This window comes from Rhipicephalus sanguineus, chromosome 4, assembly GCF_013339695.2.
Source record: "Rhipicephalus sanguineus isolate Rsan-2018 chromosome 4, BIME_Rsan_1.4, whole genome shotgun sequence".
Taxonomy (NCBI): domain Eukaryota; kingdom Metazoa; phylum Arthropoda; class Arachnida; order Ixodida; family Ixodidae; genus Rhipicephalus; species Rhipicephalus sanguineus.
The window spans coordinates 127,823,314-127,842,497 of NC_051179.1; the positions used below are offsets into that span (position 1 = coordinate 127,823,314).

Genomic DNA, 19,184 nt, shown 5'->3' on the forward strand with positions numbered 1-19,184 from the left:
AAAAATGGCTCCACAGTAACAATATTTTATTTAACATGTAGCTATTTGAAAAAAAAAAAAACATTAACAGCTTGACTGGCAACACAACATACACTGCTATCTCCAGACACAATGTCCAGGCTAGCACAATGCACATCACAACAAAAGCAAATATCACGGCACAATGAAAGTAATGACTACATGTTATCATGAAGAAATACGAGTTGCTCCACATGATCAGGCAGCAGGCGCTCCCTTGTAACAGAGAGAGACCCCCCCCCTGCCACTGAAAAGGCACGCTCGCTTGGAAGAAGTGGCTGGTATAGGGAGTTACATGGGGCAAAGCTTTGCCAGACTGGGGTATCTAAAGGTGCCTACAGTCCGCCACCAGTCATGTGGGTCACTGTCTTTCTTCAAAAGTGGTCCCGCATAGTGAACGAGTGGTATTGCGGCACGTTACGGCTGCATAATATTGAAAATGTACGGTTACATGATCGCCAACAGCCGCTGCACGTCGGAGATGCACCAGCAGTAAGTCATACGTATTGCGGCACTCGTAGCAGGCAGATATCGTGCCTCCGTATACTTATAATGTTTATCACTCCTCTCGGCAACGTTTTTAGCTAAACGAACGCAGCAGAAATGTGGAAGACGAGTTATTTTATGCATGATAATCAAATCGCATATTCGAATTTTTTGAATATTCGAAGTTATCGAATATTCGAAACTTTTCGAATACACGATTTTCGAATCGAATACGAATATTTCAAAGGCAATATTCGACGAATATTCGAAACTTTCGAATATTCGCACACCCCTAGTTAAAACAGAAGTCTTGTGAGTTTGTTTTATCACATAGAGCACCCACACAATTATATGGAGTCAGTAGTGGTGCTGCAGTTGAGTATGACTAGCTTTGAAAAAGTAATGAGCTATTTAAATGCAAAAATTGTTTGGCAGCAAGCAGTGCTTTCTCTAAACACATTTTATTTGTGGCGGAAACATCAAATTATCTCTTAAGCGTGTTGAGGATAACTACTTTCTTTTCTGTGGCATCCCAAAACCAGCAGCAACACCAGACTTCTCACTTCTAGTGATTGCTTGCATGATAACAAAGGGCCTCACATTCTTTACTACCACGATTGTCCGCCGGCATACCAATTTCCACACTCTGCAATGCACCACACGACTTGAAAGGTGTGTCTGTCAGCAAAAAACCGCATGCACACTATAGTCGGATACATTTGAGAAGGCAGTGGCATTGCCTCCTCAAAGGCGATGAACACAATCCTGCATCAATGGGCGCACACTCGGGACTGACGTCATGAGCGGGACGGCCGATGGCTCCGCCTGCGGAGAACGTCGGCGTGTGCATGAGCGGGACTATTTCTTTAGTCGCAGAGGTGATCGGCTGCCGCACTTCGGTCGTCTGGGCGGGGCTTCTCCTGCCTTCTAAAGATGTATCTGACTATAGTTTAACCATTTCGCCGCAGACGCCTGCAGTCGCTTCAATTAATTTAATTAGGCAACAATGTGAAATACATGATTCAATAGTAAAGTGGATATTTCAACACACTTATCTCCAGTTTATTGAAATTGTAAATATGTTTGGTGTAATGTGTAAATATCTGGTGTTCTATGAATATGTCATAAAAAGATAAGTAGTCCAGTATACATGGCGAGTCGTAACTCTATTTTTTATGTTAAATTCCTTCAGCCCTAATGAACAATAAATAAACATGCGCAAGGTTTTTTTTTCTCACATGTCGGGCATACTAGGTAGTGCCTAGGCAACTAGGTATACTAGTTGATATATTTTTCAGTGATACGAATTTCGTAACTCCACAAGATTTGCATCATCGAGGCTCTACTGTAGTCTACCTCATATAGTGTGCTAAAATGAATAAAAAGTACTGTGCATTGGTTTGGCTCAGTCCACATTCGTATTGCACATGCTGCATCACACTACCACAGCTGTTCAGTTCAATATTTCCTGCCAAATTGAAGTGCACCTGTTTGTATTGCCCTGTGTATACATAGAGCTTGTCTTTAAGAAAAGGTAACTAGTTTTCTCAGATCAGTTACTGAAGAAGTCGCTCAATGTCAATACTCACAAATGTAGTTGATCAAGGGCTTTCTAACGTCCAAGCTCGACTGATGCCAAGGGTAAAAGTACGTTTGGGTGTACTCTGTTTCTTGTGCTCGTTTACGAATCGTCTGTGTGCTGCTGTAGATGGTTGTATTCCTCCTAATTAGTAACCTAAAAATTGCATGCTTTCGATATTACCAGAAGGGCATTGCAACAGCTTCTTCTTTAATGTTGCTTGTTGGGCGAGTTGGAACGAGTCAGTCATAACGTAGTTCAGCGTCTGTTGCCTGTTTTTTGCGCTGAACTACGTTATGACTGACTTCTTCTTTAAAATCATTTACCATTTTACACTGGTGTTGTGGCCTAATCCATTTGAGCTTGGAATTGTGCAGGTGATGTGACCATGTCTAGAGTGCTACTTCAGATTGGTGAAATGTAAACAGACTATAAACTTTCTGCCATCTTAGTCGACTGAAATTGCGAAGCAATTCATGGATTTCAATTCAGTGTTTAAATTTCAATCATCAAAGTGAAGAAATTGTGGTTGTCTTTCAAGGCACTGGTTCACAATAGCTATTTATTAAAGCACATTTGTTTTTATGTGTCTGTGCTGATAAAAATTGTTTTCTAGATAAGTTACCGCAATATTGGGTTGTGGCGCTTGGATTTTACACTGCAAGGTGTAAATGACGATCTGTAAACAGAATCGCTATTTGTATTTCCTGGTGACTGTATTTCCTGGTATCATTATTCTTTCATTGATGCAGTATACAGACATTAGTGGGAAACGTGTAAACTGTGATAGCGGTATAAAGAAACAGTTCCTTTTGTCATGCACATTAATGTACCTGTATCTCTGACCACCAAAAACGTGATGTCTCTGAAACTCTTACAAATGTTTTTTTCATTTTCGTTCTTCATATCGTTCTAACTTCTTTTACTATTTTATTTCTTATGGTTCATGTGTTGGAACATGAAGTGGGTCTTTTGCTGTGGAGTGTTTATTCATATGTCTATGGCTTAGTGTTATTATTGCACGCACACAGACATTTCACTCTTAGATATAGCACCAGAATGGCATGTAAATCAAATTCTGTTTTTTGGCACCTGCTGTTCGCATGCAATAATCATAGCTTTCATGTCCAGCAAGATGTAAATCATCGTGAAATTTGCTGGGTCAGTGTGCTGTTGCCATAAGAGTAGCTTTGGTTTTAGTGAGACCTGGTGATCATCTACTTCACTTACATGTAGAGCAACCATTTTGTGTTGTCTCCTGTTGCAATACAGTTCTCCATGGCACATCATTTGCATTGCCTTAGTGTGTTCTCGATGGCTTTGCAGGTTCCTTGTTTGTTGAGTCATTGGAGCAATCTTCCTCACTGGCGTCTGTGCAAGGTCAACAGCATTCCTACGAACAGGGCAGCTGTGTGAACCTGAAGTCAACTATGAAGAGACACCTTCGGAAACATATAGACAAGCCCACCTTACAGTGCCACTTGTGTCCAGCTGCATTCGTTCACAATTCCAAGCTCTTGGCTCATATGCGTACCCACACAGGAGAGCGCCCTTTTTCCTGTGTCCACTGCAATTCTCGTGCGTGAAGAAAGCCCGCCTTGTTGAGCACATGCGCATTCACACAGGAGAGCGTCCCTTTTCCTGTGTCCACTGTAATGCATCCTTCACGCGAAAATGCATACTCAATGAGCACATTCGCACACATACAGGAGAGCGTCCCTTTTCCTGTGTCCACTGCAATGCATCCTTTTCACGGAAAGACAAACTCAATGACCACATGCACACTCACACAGGAGAGCGTCCTTATTCATGTGTCCATTGCGATGCTTCCTTTTCGCGGAAAGACCTACTCAATGAGCACATTCGCACTCACACAGGAGAGCGTCCCTTTCCGTGTGTCCACTGCAATTTATCGTGTGTGACGAAGTCCCGCCTTGTTAAGCACATGCGCATTCACACAGGAGAGCGTCCCTTTTCCTGTGTCCACTGTAATGCATCCTTTTTGCGAAAAAACCAACTCAACGACCACATGCGCACTCACACAGGGGGGGAGCGTCCCTTTTCCTGTGTTCATTGTGATGCATCCTTTTTGCGAAAAGACCACCTCAACGACCACATGCGCACTCACACAGGGGAGCGTCCCTTTTCCTGTGTCCACTGTAATGCATCCTTTTCTCAAAAAGGTACCCTCAACGACCACATGCGCCGTCACACAGGAGAGCGTCCCTTTTCCTGTGTCCTCTGCAATGCATCCTTTTCGACGAAACGCTCTCTCAATGACCACATACTCACACAGGAGAGCGTCCCTTTTCCTGTGACCACTGCGATGCATCCTTTTCGCGGAAAAGCCGACTCAATGACCACATGCGCACCCACACGGGTGAGCGTCCATTTTCCTGTGTCCACTGCGATGCATCCTTTTTTGTGAAATACCACCTCGTGAGACACATCCGTATGCACACAGGAGAGCGTCCCTTTTCCTGTGTGCACTGTGGTGCATCCTTTGTGCAGAGATCCAACCTCATGAGACATATCCGTGCGCACACAGAAAAGCGTCGCTTTTTCCTGTGTTCACTGCAGTGCATCTTTTTCACGAAAATACAACCTCACAAACCACATGTCCCGTGATCATAAAAAGGAGAAGCCATAAATGAGTTTGGGGCCTAAAGGCTACCCTTAAAGAAGGGGTGATCTAGCAGGGACGACGGAGTTTGTTCATTAAGGGAGACAGTGAGCTTGGTTTAAGGTGAGGAAAGACGCTTGGTTTGGCAACTCACTAGCGAGAATGGCACGTAGGCGTGGTAAGGACGAGAAGAAAGTTCGTTTTTGGTTTTATTGCCAGTGCAGCTGGGCACCGACTCTGATGGGCAGGGAAGATACCCCAGCCAGGCGTTCTGTGTACTCATTTCTCATGAATGTGGCTTCTTTCCTCTAACTTCCTTCACTTCCGTTTCCTCTTTCACGAACGATGTTGAGCAATGCTCCCTTATGGGTGGAGAAATACATGTGTTATTCTAAATCACTGCTACTTGAGTATTGATACTAATGAGCACCAGGACGGCATAACTCTCCTTCAGTAAAACAAAATTTGCCGCGTATCTGCGTGCTTCCCTGCAAATGTCGTCAAAAGACAGTAGTCTTCTGCCATTTATGTTTTGCCTTGCCTCAGACAGCACCCCTCTATGTTGAATCGGCCGAGTGGCGTCAGGAAACATGAGCTTGTGCAGACACCAGGTTCACTGCCAGGTGGCAGCACTATATCGTCTGCAGATGGCTTTTTTACTGCCAGGTGGCAGCACCATATCGTCTGCAGATGGCTTTTTCGTGCATAGTCGCAATTTCAGTGCAACCTAAGAAACACTAGGGTCTTAGAATTGCGTATTTATGTATTTTCTAGTAAAGGAACACACCATATAATACTTACGTATTGATGCTGTGCCTCAGATATGTGTAGTATTTGCTTTTCGATTGACTGTGTTCACAAGTATGAACGTAGCTACCTGTTCAAGATGGCTGGGCGTTCAGCAAGTGCTTAAACTTTGGCGGGGTGGCTGAATCGTGCGACCGACAGACAGACAGACCAAAACTTTTGCGTTCAAGCATCCCAAGAAAGACTATCGTCTTTAAAACTAGTGTGTCCACAGGCACTGGGAATCATACCTTGTGCCTTCCACTTTGGAAGCAGACCCTCTGAACGCTTCATCATAGCTGGATTATTAGAAGTGAATGCAATGGTGGAAGGTGAGCAGGTGAAATACTAAAAAAATGACTTTTTTTTTCTTTGCACTTTGTGAAGTGTCTCCTATGCGTATATTTTTAGATCTCAAGTCTTCAGATATCGAGTGATGCTATTGCTGTGCTGTGTAGATGTGCACCATGGAAATGTGAAAAGAAATTTAGAGTTAATTTAGCTGACGCTCAGGATAGGAAATAAGAAAGCATAGACTACAGCACTTTACACCCTTAAGGGTGTTTCATTTCATCGCAAATGCCCTTACGTCTAGAATAAAGGCGTTTTCATGAATCCAAACACCAATATCAAAAGAGGCTTGCAATGTCTAAGCACCCATATCACTGCAAAACAAAAGAATAATTCAAGGCTACCAGTTGAGAACGTACACATACAGACATACACACCAACATAGCAACGTAAAGAGCAACATACAGAGAGTGTTTGTGCTACACAGCCATGTACCGATCATCCATAGAGAGAGCGATAAAGCAAGCCTACGTTATGGTCCATTGTTCTTTAACAACAAAAAGTTTACTTATGTTGAGGCATTAGGTTCACTTATACAATCAGGCTGACAATGAAGCAGCAGTACCATTCTAAAAGTGCTGCTTAGGAATTGCAGAAGCATTACAAATAAGGTTTACGACCTTGCTCACCTTATTAACATGACTAATCTTTCTGTTGTACTTGGACCTGAGTCGTGGTTGAACAGCGAAAATAGTGACAGCGAAATCTTTCCCGTAAATTGTACAGCGTGTCGTAGAGATTGGGATAAACGTGGCGTAGGGGCCTTCACAATAGTGAAAGAGAAATTTATGCTAAAATGTTGCAATTCATACGGAAACAAACAAATCAGTGTCATTGAAGTTGTGTTTCCAAAATGGAAAGACTGTGCTTTTTTTTTTCTTTTTATAGGCCACCAGGTAGCGAAGTTAAGGTAATGAACGACTTGAGTGAGGAAATTGAGGCAGTAATAGATGATCACGTAACACATGGAGGCGATTTTAACCTGGCTGAAATCCATGGGCTCAAGAACAGACTAAATCTCTCGTTAATAGTGGTTGGCAAAAGGAATTGTTCAAGATGTGTAGCTGTTTCTCGCTCACTAACTTGTTCTGCAACATACAAGAAGAAATAATGTGCTTGATTTATTGCGTGCTGGCTTGCCTCCTGAGGACCAGCACATGTGTAGAAGCGATCATTGCACGATCATAGCGACTCAACTTGCATCACGTTAAAGTTAAGAAACAGGAGGAAGATGAGTACATAGCTATAACCACACAATCCTCTTACACTAACAAAAATGCTTGACCGTTATTACGACATTTTGAGACTGTCAGATACATTTGATCAGGGGCGTAGCCAAGGTGGGGGTTGGGGGGTTCAACCCCCCCCCCCCCGAAATTTTTCTATTTTGCTTGCGTATATATACACGCACAATACAAACGCACGCACGAAACATACATGAAGTATGGTTGAACCCTCCCCCCCCCCTGAAAAAAATTTCTGGCTACGCCCCTGCATTTGATGTAGTAGATATGTGGGTGAGGTTTAAAACTAAACTGTTCGAATTACGTAACCAACATGTGCCCTCACGGCTGATGACAGTCCGACTGAGCATAATAATATTTGGGTTTTGGTTTGCGTCTCAAAACCACGATAGATTAATAAGGACACTAGTAGAGGGCTCCGAAAATTCCAACCAGCTGGTGTTCTTTAACGTGCGTCTAAACCTTAGTTCACGGGCCTCTAGCATTTCACCTCCCATCGAAAGGTGGCCGCCGTGGCGGAATTCTACCCTTCGACCTTCGGGTCATCGGTCGAACACCATAATCATTAGACCATCACGGTGGGTAGCCCGACGCAGCAAATGTAAGCCTTAGTTTACAAGAGACATGCAAAAATTAATTCGTGGGAAATGGAATGCATACAACAAAGTAAAAAAAAAAGACGTGAGGGAGAGGCAAAACAACATCTCTACTAACGTGAAACCTGTGGAGGGGCGAAGCATGCAGTGTGCACTGGTGTTCCTACTGCTAATGGGCAATGAGAGACAGAAGAACGATTAGACGCAGGGACCCGCAGTCCGCTTTTAGTTGACGTGCACGCTGCAAATCTATTGTTGGCTGACATTGTTGACATTGCAGGTCAAGATCCAGTGCCTATATATACGGGGTGGCCGGTGAACGGTTGTGCAGCCCGAGCAGTCTGTTTTCTTTTACAGCGAAAGCTGTTATGAGATCATTTCAACGGCCGTTTTTGGCGCCGTAGTTGTCCGCCGCCGGTGTCCGTAACCACTATCGCTCGAAATAAGAAAAAAAAAAACGAAATAGAAAATTCCAGGATGGAATGAGGTTCGAACCTGGGCTCACTGCGTGGGAGCCCAGTGTTCTACCTCTGAGCCATGCCGGTGCTTGAAACTGCCTTGCAAAAAGACGCTATAGAGGCTTCATGTCCGGAAGGAACCACATTAACATAATGTTACGAGAAAACGTATATTTACAAATATATACAAGCAGAAATAGACGCTGAGACAATGGCGGACCGGAGCCTGTCCCTTCAGCACTTCGTCGTTGTCCCTCTTCCGGAGTGGGCCCCACTACTCCCTTGTGCCACTGGCCCACTGCTACCTTGTGACACTACCCCGCGGCGTAAAAGCGCCGACCCGGCGCTGGTCACGGAAGTAGTGAGGTGGACGGCACATATGGTTTCAGTCTTACGACGTGCACAACAGTGGATGGCGTTGGCGTTGACTGCACTGAATCGGCGACTCGCTGTATTTCATATGTGAGGTCAGTGACCTTCCGCAGGACTTTGTATGGTCCGTCATAGTGAAATACAACTTTTCTGAGAGACCGATGCGACGACATGGGGTCCACAACAGGACAAGTGAACCGGGTTCATAAGAAACATCTCGGTGTCGGCGATCATACAGGTCTTTTGAGAGGCCTGAGATGCTGTGAGGCGCTCTCGGGCAATCTGTCGTGCTGTGTCGGCTCGGGCAATGGCATCGAGAACGTATGTGACAGGCGAGTTCGAGCCAGTGGGAAGCAGCGTGTCAAGAGGAAGGGATGGCTCACGTCCATACAGAAGATAAAACGGGGAATAACCTGTGGTGTCATGCCTGGAGGAGTTGTAAGCGAATGTGACGTAGGGTAACGTTGCGTCCCAGTCGCGGTGGTCGGCAGAAGCGTACATCGACAACATGTCGGTGAGAGTGCGGTTCAGGCGCTCCGCAAGCCCATTAGTTTGCGGGTGGTATGCCGTTGTGAACTTGTGGTTTGTAGAACAGGAACGAACAATGTCCTGGATGACGCGAGACAAGAAGTATCGGCCTTGGTCGGTGAGAAGCTGGCGAGGAGCACCGTGATGCAAGATGATGTCATGCAGTAGAAAGTCGGCGACATCAGTTGCACAGCTAGTGGGAAGAGCGCGGGTAATGGCGTAACGTGTGGCGTAGTCAGTCGCTACGGCGACCCACTTGTTCCCGGACCCACTGTTCCCGGATGAATTTAGTGTGGTAGAACAGTGAAATAACAACCACGTATCACACAACGCGAATTCTGTAACCAGGCGTCACACAATGCGAATTGCGCAACGAGTGGGTTGTTGGATGCTTCCAACCCATTACAAAGGGCTCTGCAATAATTCTTCATCATCATCAGGCACACCAACAAAGTGCGCATAATGCCCTACATGTTTTTAGCGGGTGCTGCGGCTCTCCGTTGAATGACGAAAAATGGCATAGTGGCTGCTTCCCTACTTCACAGAAATTATGATGATTTATAGCGTAGTGGGTTCCTCGCAAGTGTACTTGTATCAGTTGCCAAGGAAGCCCATGATCCATTTCCTCAGGGTCTCAACAAAGTTCTTCCGCCCCCCCCACTTTCCCTCATCAACGTATGTTGCATTGCATGGTGGGAAAGTACTAGCAAAATGCCAATAGGAAATTGCTATTGGTTCTATAGGACATCTATTGGAGCTGTATTGGGTGTATAAGACTCCTATTGGTACCAATAGATACCAATAGCCACCACCTATTGGTGTCTTATTGGACCAATAGAAGTTGTATTGGTCAAATAGATGCTGCCTATTGGTGTCTTATTGGACCAATAGTAGTTGTATTGGTCAAATAGGGGCAGCCTTTTGGTGTGTTATTGGACCAATAGAAGTTGTATTGGTCAAATAGCTACTTCTGTTTGTTTCTAAATGTACAAACAGAAGATGTATAAGGCCAACAGGAGTTGATGATGATGATGATGTGTTGGCGGCCTGCCCCTTTGCAACGGGGGAACACTCTCAGTGTCCTGACCTCAAAAAAAATAATAAAACAAATAGAAAACAAGAAGAAAAGGGAAAAAACCCAATAAAAAACGGTATGAAAAACACACGATAAAGGCAGGAGACGTGCACAGGGCAGCCTAGGTCTTAAGTCCTATTGTTCAAACAGCTACCGCCTATTTGTAGATGTTTACAACATCTTATGACTGATTGAGCGCGTCGGACCCGAACCTGATCAATTTCTTGATCATGATTGGCTCTTATACGCAAGCTGCAGACGGGATCAGATAAGTCTGATCCCGACTGAGCTTATCGTGCACCGTGAGACACCGTGCGCAGTTAGCAACTCGCGCGACTAAAAAAGTTTATAAAAGGCTGCATGTCGACAACGGCGGTACGGTGTCTCCGAAAGAAGAACTTGCGAAGGAATCGACAACACAGACACCACAGAATAATAATAAAGAAACCGCCATGAGATCACAACCGGCATAGAACCAGCCAGGTGACCAAAAAAAAAAAAAAAGTGAGACGGTGCGCGGCGTGGCGACGCTGCATGTTTGCACATTTTTTTTTTTTTTTTACACGTTCCTTCGTTAAGCAGGCTAAGCCATGTGCTAAGCTTAAAGAGAAGCTTTTTATGCTAAGCAATATAAGTAGTGCTGTAAAGATACAGGAGAAAGAATTGTGGATCTGCGAACGCGACCGACCGTTAGTGTGCCTCGATGTGCGCGCCGGAACAAAACGCGCATCAAGGCACCCACCGACCGTGCGTTTCCGCGCTCGGCCGATACGAAGACAAGCCCAGCCTGCGGCCAAGCTAAGCTATAGAGGGGGAAGTGTGACGGGCGCTGTATCCCCGCCGTGGGAGAGCGATGCGCGGAACGCAATGAAAGTTCTGGCCGCCGCAAGGGGCGCTGGTGTAGTAGTAGGTGCTCGCGCTCGCCGCGCTTGCTTTGGCTCGTCTGGACTCGTTCGTTCTCTCTGTGCTGTGCCGTCACCCGCCACTGTACCCGCCACTGTACCCACGTGTTCTGCGAACCATGCCGTCAAATCGTGCAAGTACATGCTTCGTCCCTGGCTGTAAAGGCGGGTATAGATCGTGCTCGGAGAAGCTTTCGGTCTTTAAATCCCCGAAGGATCTCTCGAGGCGAGAGCAGTGAGCTCGAAATAATAAGCGGACTGACAAAGAGCTGACAAGGGACAGCGTTGTTTGCGAGCGGCACTTCGACGTGAGTTTCATCGGAAGGACATACCAACACATTATAAACTGTAACAATGATTGTTCGCGGGCCAGTTGGTACATCTTGAACATGAAACAGCGCGCTTAGACAGGACAGAAAGTTACAAGAAGCAGACAGACTGTGTGCTTCTTGTAACTTTCTGTCCTGTCTAAGCGCGCTGTTTCATGTACATTATAAACGGTGAGGTTGTTGAGATACCCCGCGTTTGTCAGAAGACGCTGTGCCTACGGTGTTTCTGGACGCACCAAAGTACTTTACCAAAAAAAAAAAAAGAAAAGCAGACAGGAGTGTCCAAAAATAAGGGAGCGCCAAAAACTTGAAGTTGAGGAGGGTCAAGTAATTTGACCTCTTAACGTGATAGGGGAGTATGTGATAACAAATGTCTGACATAATTATGGGATGACAAATGTGTGATAAATAAACATGTCCTTGCATGTATTTAGTATGCATATAAAGCCGTAAGTTAACAGAAATCATTGGTCCTTGCATAGATAGAACTATCGCTAAAATAATAAAATAAAATGCTCAGTATCAAAGAGCCTCCAGCTGCAGCATTCCGATCTCCACTTCAATTTTCTCAAGGAAAAGTAGCCGGAAAATGTAAATGCTTTGAACATTTCGCGCTCAAGAGAACCCCCTACAATACAGAGGAAATGGAGGGGGGAAGTAGGTGCGGACTAAGAGAGAGAAAAAAAAAAACGCGCTGCACTGCAGCCAATATACTCGCTATGAACCATTGTAAACAGTTTACACTTGACCAAGAGGAAAGAACACTTTAAAGTCAGCTGAGCTATGCAGCCGAGCAAGTGGTTTAGTTCAACTGAAGCAGCCTATAAATATGGTAAAAGCAGCGCAAAAGGAATATGATAATAAGAATGACACAGAACCAGCGCTGAACAGTTCAGCGCCTGTCCTGTGTCGTTCTTCTCGTGTTGTCGTCTTTTTGCACTGCTTTTACCATGAAAATCAGCCAACTAGCCAAGTTTTTGCACACTGTAGCAGATTAAACATGTCGAAGCAAACCGATATTAAGAAACATTTAAATATGAAAGCCTGGAGGCACGCCAGTTCCGTCTGGTTTAAAAGCATTCTTGGTTTTCTTTTTTTTTTTTCCTCTTGCTTAACACCGCCAACAACTTGCAACACATGCTTCTTAGCGAAACAAACACGTAGTGCCTTCAACAGCACGGGCGCGGGGCATAAGCGATTATTAGAAACAAGTGAAACTAACGTTTAGCGGCCATACGCAAAGCAGGCAAATGCCGCCGCAAGCACCTACGGCGCAGGTAGCGCCACCTGGTGTGACCGCCATCTTTCATTGGGAATTCGTACAGCCCTCCGCTCTCGCCCGTCACACTTCCCCTCTAGCCACCATAGCTATAGTGTCGCCTTAGCGCGTGCTTTACGCTATGTCCTTATGTGTACGCCGAGCCGCCGTAGAAAAGACTCGTCCCGGGTGCTCGCACCGTCACCGTGTGCAGGTTTTGCGCGCCAGTCGCCCTTGTTCTGAATAATCAAACTCCACGTTTATGGTTTACGCTTCAAATAACTGCTGCTGCTGCACGGAGAACTTCGTCTCGCAGTATCACCATGTCTGCATTTTGCTCTGCGTACGGCTGTACGAGCACCGCCGGCCGAGACGATGTAAGTAGTGTTTCACAACTTTCCACGTGAGAAAAAACAAGCTGCTCAGTGAATCGCTGCTGTGAAAGGAAGTAACTTCAAGCCTTCGAGAACCCCAGTTCCCTGCTCTAAACATTTCCTTGACAGAATTCTGGTAAAATCTCCCTAACTAAGCCCAGGCGTGGTGCCATCGATGTTCATTCAGGAACGAAATGAGTCGTAGGCAGCGCAAGCTGCATTCTCAAGGAGACAAAATTATGAGGTAAGCTGTCGAATGTTAGAGGTTATCATGCTGCATGTAGAAAAAAAAAAAAGTCAGTTTCACCGCAAGGGCGAAGCAATGAATGCGATAGCAACAAATTGTAGTGTTGTACTAAGTAAGGCTGGCAGCTAACTGTTTTGTATCCGATCTCGCGTAACTACAAAACGCTCGTGTAAGAGAATACGGCCGCGTTGAGAGCTCAGGACGTACTGTGATGGCTGTCGAGATAGCGCGGGCGCCAGCGCTCGCAACCGCGCCCTTAGATTCAAAGTTCGAGGTTGCTCCGAACGACTGAGGGTGCATGCGTCTTTTCATGCTCGTTGGAGAAGGGCGTGGCGTTTCCTGTCTGCTTCGATGGCAGGCCTCTCGAGCAGGGTGATGTTATCGTATGCACCCTCCGAGCGACGGAAATGGGCCAGCTCGTTTGATATTTGCTTCGGCCGCGTTCGCCGCCCCCGCTCGCGCGCTTTTACCCGCGGTAGAACATACAATGCGCGGGGGCATCTTATCAATTTGGACTTCATAACGGAAGGGACATGACGGCGACGGCAAAAACCGGTCGAGACTGTCCATATATGCTGTCGCAATAAAAAATTGCAGTTTCACCGCAAGGGCAAAGCAGTGAATGCGATAACATCAAATTGTAATTTACACGAATGAAGGCTAGCATTTAACTCATTTGGAAACGATCTCGCATAGCTTTACAAGACACTGGTGCAAAAGGATACGGCCGCTCCAGGGAGAGAAGCGGTTTTCGGGCAGTATCTTCGCGACTGCGTTCTTCCGATCAAAGTTCACATTTGCTGCTCAAGCGACGCTCCCCTCCCCCGGCGTCCCTTCATGCTCCTTCAAGATTGGCAGGGCGTTTCCTTTCTGCTTGAGAAGCAATCGACAGCAGGCCTTGCAGGCGGGTTCATCTTATCAGATGCGCCCTCCGTGCGGCGCAGTTGCAAGGAGTGCCGGGGTGGAGAGAGCAGAGGAGCTTACCCGGCGTAGGTCTCCGCTGCCCTCTTGGCCCAGCCAAGGATCTGGTACTGGGCCTCCAGGGCCCTTTTACAGAACGTGACGGCGATGGCAAAAACGCGTCCAAAGGGTCAATATAATTACTATCGCAATAGAAAGTTCATGAGGCCATTTCACTATGTGAAAGTAGATGAGCAGCGAAGCTATGTGAGGCACGGCACAGAGCTGACACAGAATTTCGATGTTAGGTACAGAAGGTCACGTTTGGATTTAGCGCATGCTCTTTGAAAGCTTTGCGTTGGAGCAGCATGCATGGTCTTTTTGCCACGACATGCGTCGTCTTATCTGGCTTGCCGCATTAGCGTTTAATGCATGGTTTTGTTGCGTGACAGCAGGTCCGCGGACTACGTCTGGGATCAATCGGTGTGGCAGCCCTGGATGCCTTCACGCCGTTTCCTTCCACCCCGCGAGCCGCGTCGGTCGTTATACTGATGGTGAACAGACCGCGGTTGTTCCCTCGAATGGTTACGGGAAGCGAGAGGTGTTTGCCTGTCATCCCGCCTCTTGCTTTCGAACCGAGCATCGCTGTATTCGACCTTTGACCCCGGGGGCTGGCTCCTGGGAAGCCGCGGCCAGGTCACGTGATCACCGTGGAGGCGGGAAAGCTTCATTGACAGGGAGTCTACCTCCAGCAGCAAACGAGACAAGCTGCTCGGAGAAACCTCTTGAATCCTCAAACAGGCCTCTGGCCCTGTGTTTCGGGTGGCGTAGTTAAAGACAGACCCTTCAATAGCCTTCACCGAGTCCGGAGTCTCACAGATTCCCAACAAACTGGTTGGCAGTGGCGGGATCATAAGAAGCCTGGCGGACATCTGCTGAAGGGAAGGAACTTCGACAATCCGGGATCATCGGGTTCCACTATGCAGATGAGGCAAGCGAGGAAGGCTCCACAACGTGCAAGTCGTCGATCTGGGGTCGGCAGATGAGGCAACGTCTCCGGGAGGCAAGGCCATCGCACGCTCGTGGTATCGGTGAAGGCTTGAGCGGCTACTGTTTGCCGGACGATTATAACTGGGTTCAATCGGGCATATTAATTTTCGTTTGCCACCACAGGGTGTGTGGTTATTTCGAAAGTTGGTCTAGTCAGCTCTTGCTTACCATGGATATAAGGAAGCTAACAAAAGACGAATTGCTGCTACTGGCGGAAGAGCTCGGTGTGGAAGTGAGTCAGAAAATGAGGAAACCCGAGACCCGCTGCACAATTCAGGGAGTTGATTTCGAAGATGACGAAATCGCAGAGGCATGGGAAAAGATATTGAGAAAGAACGGGCAGAAGCAAGAGAAAGGGAAGAAGAGAGAGAGCAGAGGAAAATTGAGCTTGAACTCGAAAGGATAAGGCTCGAGCAAGCGAGATTGGCATCGGGAGTGAGTGTTGCAGTCGCTTCGTCCGACAACATAAAGATGACTAGTTTGCTTCAGCCGTTCAGTGTGGGGAATGACCTCGGTCTTTACTTTGTGAATTTTGAACGCATGTGTGAGACACGCTCATTCAGCTGTGACACTTGGGCACAAAGGTTGCTTGCATTGCTTCCGGGGGAGGCATCATAAGTTGTTGCTCGTCTTAGCGCTGGTGAAGCGGGCGACTATGATCTGGGGAAGTCAAGCCTGCTCTCTAAGTATAAGCTCTCCACCGAAGAGTTTAGGAGAAGGTTTAGAACAGGAAGAGAAAAGGCGATTAAAAGCTTTGTTCAATTGATAACTTGGTCGAATGGATAAATGGCTCTGGCGCAGAGGGCAACTTCGGCAAGCTCCAGAATTTAATCTATCTCGAGCAGTTCTGTGAGTGCTTGCCGGACGACATACGCCTTTGGGTGAGAGAAAGACAAGTTGGTGTCTGTGTAAAGAAGGCAGGGCAACTTGCGGATGAGTATGTGGCGAGTCGTGGCTTCAAAGAGACTAACTTAAACAGTCAGGGCTATCGAAAGGTTCACCCTGGGCAGCAGCCTTATCATAAAGGACCGCGAGATATGTGGGAAAGAGAGGGCAAAGGACAGCTCAATTCATCGCAACCTAGTGCTAGTGTGAGCAAAGAACAGGAAGCCCAAGGAAAGGGGCCATAGAGCCAGTCAGAGGAATTGGAAAAGAGACGGCCAACAATTTGTTACATTTGCAAAAAAGCGGGTCACTTTGCCAGAAATTGCCGAAAGGAATAGCGTATATTCGCGACCATAGTAAGCAGTGATCCCATTAACAACGAGCTACTAAAGCCATACACCAAGGATCTAATTGTAAATGGCCAGAAGTGTAAAGCACTTAGGGACTCAGCCATGGACGTGATCCACCCAAAGTACGTGTCAAGTACGGATTGTGTTTCTGAATGTGCTTGGATATGTCAAGCAATCAGTGAGGACTCTGTTCGCCTGCCAATGGCAAAAGTTGAATTCGTAGGACCATTCGGTACTTTGGAAACAGTGGCAGCTGTATCAAAAACGTTGCCCGAGGGGTATCCATACCTTTTTTTCAAATAAATCCGAGTCGCTTTTGAATTAGCAGGGAAAAAAGTTTGCTGAAGTGGATGCACAAGTGCTTGCGCTGACACGATCGAAAGGCAGACAGCTTTCAGCACAGTTGCGTTATTCAGACAGAAAAGAGGAACCTGAACTGGAAGAACCAGTAACTGGGGGAAATGTAGCGGAACAGACGGAGGTCAAGAGACCTGTGTGAGTTTGAAAAGATCAAACTAATGCTGAAGCAGAGAGCCCACAAAAATGTGCTGGGCGTAAACGGCTCACCGAAACTGAGCACGAAGGCATCTTGGTGAGACCAACTGCGCCTTCTTTTCACAAACTACTGAATGTTAGTCGAGATACACTAAGTGCCGCACAGAAAAACGTCCCTACGCTTAAGGTCGTATGCAGCAGCCTAGGCGAAGGCGTCTTCAATTAACATTAAGTTCAGGGAGAGAGGGGGTATCCTCAGTGCTGGGCAGTATCGAAGATACATGTATCTTAGATACTATCTTAGATACTCTTCGGGTATCTTGTATCTGTATTGCGATACCTCTCGTAAAACGAGTATCGCTATCTGTATTTCCGATACAGTCAATAATGTATCGTGTATCTTAAGGTACAAGATACTGCTATCCCAACACCACCGTGCGAAACAATTATCGCTGGCTGAACTCCACTTCTCAAGCTGGTACTGGCGCCACTATGGCACCTGAATAAAATTAAGGGTGGCGACATAATTTTATCTTTCTGCAAGAGTCCTCTAGTGAGGACAGACGACCAGGTCTGCGCGATTCGATACAGGCGTAGAGAAGCTTCCAGTCGGGCGCTTCGGATGCTTAGAGACAAACAACCCCTAAAAAGGGAAATGATAGAAGTAATGTGTGCGCTGGCCCTCTCTGCAATGGGGGGCATCGACTGGTGCCCCTCAATGATGGGGGGCATCAATGGGGGGCACCAGCAGGCCCGAGCGCTGTTGCACCGGGCCACACTTGCGGAATATGAGGCCGAGAATGAAAAGAGGCAGCCACTTGTCACATACAAGGACATAGTGGAGTTTTACCGCAACGAGCCACAATGCTTCCCCGAGCCACTTCCAGAGTTCACGAGGAAGCAACGGACAGACAGACAGACACAGGCAGAAACATTCCCGCACCCGCGAATGCTCAACGGATTGCACCCGAGTCAGTACGGGCAGGAATGCTCCGTGTGCCATGAACCAGGAACACTACAACACATGATAGGATAACTCTAATGAGTTCAACGACTATTACGCAAATTCTTATGCCGCTTTCATGTCGTAATTGAAGATTCTCTTGTGTGGGGCTTCATAACGAAATCTGAAGTACGCAAGAATGAAGTTGCCTCGCGTCTCATGGCTTTCACACACCAGCGATTTGAAGGACCTCGTGAATATAAGTTTTCCTTACATGCGATGATATTGAGCTATGTGTAAATAAGGTTCTAGGAACTATAGCTCCACCGATAGAACAAGCCTTTACCTACCAAAAAATATCTCGGTGTACCATATGTTTTTTTTTTGTGCTATCTATATATTCAAATAGCCTTTGAAATCACAATTTGATTGCTAGCACAAATGCTTTCTTAGCTCTCCTTCTTTTGCATTCCGTACATTACCTAGGTCTCTATTGTTTTTTCCGGTGTGGTCGCTGTAATAATTCTTTTGTAACGTGCTTCAAAATAAGCTCTCTGCCTTATTGTTACTTTTAAATGTCTGCGTTATTTCTGCTACTGTTTACACACTTATACTTCACTTGAGTTTACTGTTCTGCCAATGCGGTTTTGAAAACAAATACATAATTACGTGGGCGTGCATTGAGTACTGTACAGTAATAATAATATTTGAGGTTTAACGTCCCGAACCACGTTATGATTATGAAAGACGCCGTGGAGGGCTCTGGAAGTTTCGACCACCTGGGGTTCTTTAACGTGCACCTAAATGTAAGTACACGGGCCTCAAGCACCGACAATGCGGTCGCCGCAGCCAGGATTCGATCCCGTGACCTTCGTGTCAGCAGTCGAGCACCATAGTCACTAGACCACGGTGGCGGGTCTCGATTAGACAGTACCAAACATTCTGCTTACCGCTTAATAAAGTAGCGAAATTGACTTTGCATTATAATAATGAAAATTATTAGGAGCCATCTTAAAAAATGTTAGATGGGGGATTCGAGAAACATTTACACCGAATACTCCGTCCTTCTCATGAGCGTCCCAGCGAGTCGTTTCAGGCAATTTTACATAGGCAATGAATTTTCCATTGTCTTACCTAAGTCAGTTCAGTAAAGAGTTTCGTTTCTACGATTTGACTGCCGCCATCTTAATCGTCACTATACGACGTGACAATAAAATACGCCTGAGACGTTTCCGGGTTGCGGATGTTCTTTTGTTTAAGAAAAATTGTTCAAAGATTGCGCGTCAGTGAGTATATCGATAACGAACGCTTTCCACTAGCCGATACGTAGAATAT

At 46.3% G+C, this 19,184-nt stretch overlaps 1 protein-coding gene and 1 long non-coding RNA gene across 10 annotated transcripts in view; one reads left to right on the plus strand and one right to left on the minus strand.

The window, feature by feature from the left end:
• The first annotated feature begins 3,692 nt into the window (after positions 1-3,692).
• The window catches only part of LOC119390669 (gastrula zinc finger protein XlCGF57.1-like), a 691,222-nt gene continuing 675,730 nt past the window's right edge, over positions 3,693-19,184 (plus strand). For 3 of the 9 annotated variants that reach the window (XM_049415081.1, XM_049415080.1, XM_037658305.2), the window contains exon 1: positions 12,771-12,982. In XM_049415081.1, coding sequence (XP_049271038.1) covers positions 12,929-12,982 — 54 coding nt within the window. In that variant the 5' untranslated portion in view covers positions 12,771-12,928. Of the gene's footprint in view, positions 4,267-12,739; positions 12,983-19,184 lie in introns of those variants that run through there. The other 6 variants (XM_049415083.1, XM_049415084.1, XM_049415079.1 and 3 more) reach the window with 5 other exon arrangements.
• Positions 4,236-19,184, minus strand: part of LOC125758202 (uncharacterized) — a 189,953-nt gene continuing 175,004 nt past the window's right edge. Inside the window, exon 3 of the long non-coding RNA XR_007415966.1 lies at positions 4,236-4,603. This is a non-coding gene — a long non-coding RNA (uncharacterized LOC125758202). The remainder of the gene's footprint in view (positions 4,604-19,184) is intronic.